Source organism: Macaca mulatta, chromosome 5 (genome assembly GCF_049350105.2).
Source record: "Macaca mulatta isolate MMU2019108-1 chromosome 5, T2T-MMU8v2.0, whole genome shotgun sequence".
Taxonomy (NCBI): domain Eukaryota; kingdom Metazoa; phylum Chordata; class Mammalia; order Primates; family Cercopithecidae; genus Macaca; species Macaca mulatta.
This window is the reverse complement of record NC_133410.1, coordinates 50,841,624-50,848,671: the sequence shown is the minus strand read 5'-3', so window position 1 is coordinate 50,848,671 and position 7,048 is coordinate 50,841,624. Positions and strand designations below refer to the sequence as shown.

General features: G+C 36.4%; 1 protein-coding gene across 6 annotated transcripts in view; it reads right to left on the bottom strand.

Moving 5' to 3' along the window:
• Nucleotides 1–373: 373 nt before the first annotated feature.
• Nucleotides 374–7,048, bottom strand: part of LIN54 (lin-54 DREAM MuvB core complex component) — an 87,052-nt gene continuing 80,377 nt past the window's right edge. For all 6 annotated transcript variants that reach the window (XM_015138392.3, XM_028848456.2, XM_015138395.3 and 3 more), the window contains 2 exons: nucleotides 5,590–5,792; nucleotides 374–2,961 (listed from right to left, as the gene is read on the bottom strand). In XM_015138392.3, the coding sequence (XP_014993878.1) occupies nucleotides 2,760–2,961; nucleotides 5,590–5,792 (405 nt within the window). In that variant the 3' untranslated portion in view covers nucleotides 374–2,759. The remainder of the gene's footprint in view (nucleotides 2,962–5,589; nucleotides 5,793–7,048) is intronic.

Sequence of the window (7,048 nt, the reverse complement as noted above, 5' to 3'; positions counted from 1 at the left end):
ACAGGCGTGTGCCACCACACCCAGTTAATTTTTTTGTATTTTTAGTAGAGACAGAGTTTCACCATGTTGCCCAGGCTGGTCTAGAACTCCTGGACTCAAGTGATTCACCCGCCTTGGCCTCCCAAAGTGCTGGGATTACAAGCGTGAGCCACCATGCCCAGCTGAATTTCTGTTGTTAAACAGTAGGGAAGAAAGAGAAGACAAATTCTCATTTCAAAGCAATTTATGTTAGTAATAACTGAGCAAAATGGTAGAATATTTTAGTTGTGTGTTTTCAGAAGTAATGTCAAATTTACTTCAGATAATTTAAAAGGTTTCTTGCATATTAAATGGTTAAAGTGGTGTTATTAAACTAAAGAAAAAATGCAAAACCTTTTTTTTTTACAGAATAGTATAAATGTTTATTTTCTGTATGATTTACTTTGCTGTCCTGTTTTTACAATATAGAAAAGTGTATTCTTTGAATAGCTCTAGTAAATATAAATTTAATCTTTCTACTTTGGGATGTAAATAGAGCTAAAAAATTATATACCCAACCCTCCCCAAATAGTCTTTTAAAATCACTGAATTAATGTGGCTGTTCATCTTGTTCAGCAATTTGATGCAAATGCCTGAATACAAAAAGTTGTTTAGTAAGTACTACACAGGAAGGATTTAGATAGATTTTTGAAAATCAGAAAAACTAGTAGCATTTGATTGCACCTTGAAATTTTTTTACAAGCAAAACATTCGTAAGCAATGCCATCATACATAATCTACAATTGTAATCAAAATTTCACGAACATTTTCTGCACACTGTATATAAATACACATCACAAAGGTGCAATTAGAATTAACACAGAGTATGTACAAAATGAACAAAGTTTAAGTTTAGACCAAAAACTTATTGCAGTCTTTTGAAAAATAACTTGATTATTTTACCCTCTTACACTAATTTACATTTATACAAATTTTAATTAAACATACTAGATTGAGGTGCTAAGAATGTTTGCACTATCTACATTTAAAGTTACTGCACTATGATTTTATAAATCCAAATTTAAAAGGAAGATACTTTAGTGAATAACGGAATCCTCTTTTAGATTACTTAATTTCTATTGCCTATATCTTGTGTGTTCATATGAACATATATACACACTTAATACATACAACTATAGAGTCCTTGTAGGAAATGCAATAATCATATACTAATTACTGACAATTAAGGTACCTAACAAAATGCCTGAATTCCAACATGGTTTTTTCTTGTCATAAAATCAAGAGTCCTGTTACAACAGGCTCTTAAATTCATAGTTTTTGAATTACTGAAAATGATTTAGGTTATTTTAGTAATTATAGGAAAACAGACCTTCCAAATCACTGGCTGAAAATAATGTCATATTAAACTTCCCTTATAAAAAGAAATCCCACTGCAATTTTGAAAATTTTGTTAGCAGGCCCATTTCTGTAAATCAAGTAAGAGTTGTGAATTGATCTGAAACCTCTTAGTTCCAAAATCTATAAAAAGGGCCGGGCATGGTGGCTCACGCCTGTAATCCCAGCACTTTGGGGGGCCGAGGCGGGCGGATTGCGAGGTCAGGAGATTGAGACCATCCTGGCTAACACGGTGAAACCCCGTCTCTACTAAAAATACAAAAAATTAGCCGGGCATGCTGGCGGGTGCCTGTAGTCCCAGCTACTCGGGAGGCTGAGGCAGAAGAATCGCTTGAACCCGGGAGGCAGAGGTTGCAGTGAGCTGAGATCGCACTATTGCACTCCAGCCTGGGCTACACAGTGAGACTCTGTCTCAAAAAAAAAAAAAAAAAAAAAAAAGTCTATAAAAATGACTGATTGTATAGATGAAAACTTCTCTAAATTCATCTTTTGTAGCTTCCCTAGTCTTTGTTTCTCCACCCATGCCAAATTTTATACTTGATTACTATGTTAGGTTCTATATTATCACTACATAATATGTTTACTTCTATTTATATCCACCTATCATTTTAGTAGTACCCAGTAATCACTTTGACAATTTATTTCTTCAAATACATACCACCCCTTTGAAAGAAAAGGGAGAGAGCCCAGAGCATCTGTTAGCCATTCCTTATGACAGAAACACATTGCCCATCCTCTGAGAATTATTTACTGTCCTTTAATATTTTATATGTTTTTTTTTTTAAATAACTTTAAAAATTTTTTAAAGTGTGCCTGGGGATTATTTCCCCTTCTGACATTCCCAAAGTGACAACAGGATATTATTCCAGAATCTGCCCAGAAAGGCTGATTTTTCTTTAAAAGATAGTCCTATTCTAAATACAAAATGTCATTTGAATGTGTTTCATAAGAACTTGTTTATGTAACATTCTGTCTGCATATATTCTAGATCAAGTCCCAAAGAATGGGTGCTAACCATTGCTGCTTTGGCTTTTCTACTAACAAAGTCATACAACACCATACATTATAAATTATATGAATTTATAAACATTTTTTGTTAAAGGTATCAGAAAGAGAACATCTAATTCTTAAGAAACCCAAGCAAATTAAAAAATCTATATAATAAAGAAAAATTCAATTTAGAAGGGGCATAAGCAGATTTAACTAAGATTTAAAATGTACTAATTTCCTCATTTAAAATTTCTTCCTCTTCAGTATTATAATTTCAGGTCTTTTAAAACAAGGACTGAATTAAAATACAGTAATTGTTTTTCTTGCAGAAAATCAAGTGTCCCTGCACCTTAAATTTTCTGTACAGTTCCATTTATCAGTCTTTTGTGCAAGAGTTAGCAATTCATGGCACAAGGGTCACTTTTTGCCTTTCCTGCAGAGTTGATGACACTCATCAAACATCGTCCGAATTCCTCGAGTATCATCCGTTCCGCTGCTGCCTTTGATTTTCCCTTCTTGTCTGCCTGCTCTGCCTGGGCAAGGAGGCAATTACATGTGGCTTCAGCTACTTCCTTAGTTACAAATGTAAATGGCAATCTGAAATGATTTTTGAAAGAGAAAGATGATGGTGGTGTTAAATAACAGCAAAAGTGGATACATTCTTTCATCTGGAAATCTCTACTGACACTTTCACAATTCACCAGCAGGATGAGCATCACAATTGACACAGTGAGCACAAGCACATCCTAAAAAGGGCTTTAAAAAGTTAGATTTGGTTTTATTATTCACATACTGTAAGAATGTTGTTCAGAAAATTTAACATATAAAACACATGACTTACTACCTAGGCAAGGTTATGTGGTTAACTAAAAGATAATAGTCTACATGAAGACTAGAATTTAACTAAAATCCTCCCAAATCATGAATGTACGCTCCAAAAGTTCAATTTTTATTTACTGCTGTTGCTCCAGTGCCTAGAATAGTGCATGACATAGAGACACTACATGTATAGTTGCTAAATGAATAATATTGGGAATTGACAGCACTATCTCTTGAGCAAAATGAAAAATAAAGTACTTTACCATAGTCACTGATACTGTTTGTAGAAAACGTTCCAAAATTCTGCATTGTTCTATCACAACAAAACAAAATGGGGAAACCAAATGCTGTTCTACAAAGAGTTGCATTCATAAAGACCTGAGCTATTGAGTATTAAATTGGAGCAGCCCATCGTGAGGCTTGCTATATTTGCAGCCAACTCAAGTCTTAAAGCCTGTGACAGATTAAGTCAAGCAACATAATCTAACCACGAACTCAACAACCTGTGAGTAAGCGGTCACTAACAAGTATACTAAACGATGAAGTCTGAAATTAAAGCTCACTATGGCAAGAAAGGGTAATTGAGAATTCAGGCTGCCATGCAGCTGTATAGGAATCTTTAACATACAAACCAGCATTTTAAACTAGAAAATATTAATTTAAGGTTTTGGTCACTTGAAACAAGCTTGTTAACATGCTAGCATAACTTTTTTTATACAAGTTTTTAATACGTAGTTTTGATTATAATGTATAATTTTATAATTTTGTTTTCGTATCCTAAACATCTTCCCAATTTTAAAAAATTATAAATATTTTACTGTGGCAGTATCTTTAATCTCCATGTGGAGATTATATTCAGTACTCTAAAGACCAGAATCCCAGGTTATAAGCCTCATTAAGGTGTCTGACCATTTCCACTTTATTCAGTCAAAAACTATTTGCTGCTTATATTCCAGTCATAAGAGTTCTTTAGACTTAATATCTTAAGGCCAGGTGCGGTGGCTCACTCCTGTAATCCCAGCACTTTGGGAAGCTGAGATGGACAGATCACCTGAGGTCAGGTATTCAAGACCAGGCTGGCCAACACAGACCTCATCTCTACTAAAAATACATAAAATTAGCTGGGCGTGGTGGTGTATGCCTGAATTCCCAGCTACTTAGGAGGCTGAGGCAGGAGAATTGCTTAAACCCAGGAGGCGGAGATTGCACTGAGCTGAGATCATGACACTGCACACCAGCCTGGGCAACAGAGTGAGACTATCTCTCAAAAAGAAAAGAGAAAAAAAAAAACAAAAAACTAGTATCTTAAATATTTGAAAAAAAAAAAAAAAGCCTTATTTTTATAAGCACTGGATCTCCTTTTCAACTGAGGCATTTTATTTTTGAGATGGAGTTTTGTTCTCGTTGCCTAGTCTGGAGTGCAATTGTGCGATCTCGGCTCACTGCAACCTCTGCCTCCCGGGCCCAAGCGATTCTCCTGTGTCAGCTTCCCGAGTAGCTGGGATTACAAGCGTGCACCACACACTCAGCTAACTTTTTGTATTTTTAGTAGAGATGGGGTTTCACCACGTTGGCCAGGCTGGTCTCAAACCCTTGACCTCAGGTGATCCGCCCACCGCGGCCTCCCAAAGTGCGAGGATTATAGGCGTGAGTCACCGTGCCTGGCCTACTTAGGCATTTTAAATCATATGCCATTTGCAAGGTGCATTCCATTTAATAATTCCTCAAATTAACCTCTAACAAACTTTCTAATACCAGTCCAGTCCAAATCACAAACTATGTTTTATCAGGTCTTGACAGACACTGCAGATATTACAGACATGCCTTATTTCTCACAGCCACCTGGTATAGGCTATTTTAAGGACAAGAAAACTGAGGCTCAAAGAAATTCACAAACTACTAAGCAGCACAGATAGTATAAACTCAAGTCTACCTGACTTTAGAGGTCAAGCTTTTCTACTCCAGAACTCAGCAGATAAGAGATAACAATAAGGAGCTGCACTATTACAGTGTGATGGGTGGCCCAATAGGATGGGAAAACTGCTCCAAGAAATGGAAGAGGCAAGAGAAGGTAAGAAAATGCAAAAACAATAATTACACGTTCAGCGAGACATATGAAACATCTGGTTTTCTTTAGGATTCCTCAAATTACATAATTACCTCATCTTAGTAGAAATTAAGCACAGTGGACTAAATCATTACTGTGCATTTTCGAACTGCCCAATAATCTGACAGTGGCTTCTGTTACCTTTAAATTCCTTTACAAGTAACTAAAGATGGAAAGAAAATGCAAAAATCAGGTTTGCAACAACCAAAAGTATAAACTCAACTTTGCCCCCTGAAAAGAAACTTTATCAAAAGTGAGTATTTGGGAAATACTATAAAAAGATTAAAATACTGACTTACTTTCCGCCTCCACTATTTAAAGCTGGTGTTGGCCTAGTAAGCAAGTCTGAAATTTGAGAGGATAACTTCGTCTTGGCTGCTGTTTGTTGCTGTACCCTTACTTCAGCTGCATCTGCCAAATGCATCAATGTCTTCCTTTCCGGGCTTTCTTCAAAATTCTTACAGCCAATACATTTGCATATTGAGGAACACATTATTTTTGCCTAAAAGATTTACAAAAGAAAAGTTTCCAAATCAAAACCAAAATACATTACTGGAAGTAGATGCCATGATCAAATCAACAGCTAATAGCATTACCTGGTCAACTGATAATAAGATTAGATGGAAGCATCTCTGGCTGACAAACAGTAACTACACATGTGGCTAGCTAGGTTAGGTATTCTTAAGTCTGACAGTGGCTGTATAACATTTGTGGCTGTGTCCTTCCATGTCAGTTTTCCCCCACTATGGATATAGATTTTCCTCAGATATGAATAACACATGTTTCTCATAACATGAATGATACATTAAAATATCAAAAATAAGGGTCATCCAGAATCCAGCCACCTCAATCAAATCATCACTAACATGTAGATGATCTCCCATTTATGCATATGTATATAATTTCATATTAAAGGGATTTCATAGATGCTATTTTTATTATTCTATTATGCTATTTTAATCTGAAGAGGGAGTTCGGGAGGGACTTCAGATTCCCAAAACCCTTCAATAACCCATATGAAACTAGGGTGTGTTTTACATTTTATATAAATATATATTTTCATGTAAAAATGTCATATATTTATATAAAACCGTAGACCTTATGTATATACACAAATACAGAACTTTCACTTTTTAGTTTTTCAAAGTCATATACCTGCTTTTTTGCATCTTGCTTTTCTTATACTACAACTCATGGAATCCCTCCAAAGTCATCTGGCATAGCTTGAATTCATTGTATTTAACGGCTCCAGTTCTTGGGTACCACAAATGATGCATAAAGAGTATTTTTTTTGGTATACATTATGCCTTTTTATTTCTCTGAGTTAGATTTCTAGAATTGGGCTCACTGGATAACAGGTCATGTATTTTAATTTTTTTTTTTTTTTGAGACGGAGTCTCGCTCAGCCACCCAGGCTGGAGTGCAGTGACACGATCTCAGCTCACTGCAAGCTCCGCCTCCTGGGTTCACACCATTCTCCTGCCTCAGCCTCCCAAGTAGCTGGGACTACAGGCTCCCACCACCACGCCCAGCTAATTTTTTGCATTTTTAGTAGAGAGGGGTTTCACTGTGTTAGCCAGGATGGTCTCGATCTCCTGACCTAGTGATCCGCCTGCCTTGGCCTCCCAAAGTGTTGGGATTACAGGCATGAGCCACCGCGCCCGGCCAGATTGCTTTTTCAAACGGCTGTAATACCTCACATCTCATCAGCGATGTGTAAAGGAAGGATTTCCCACATTCCCTCCAACAATGGATATT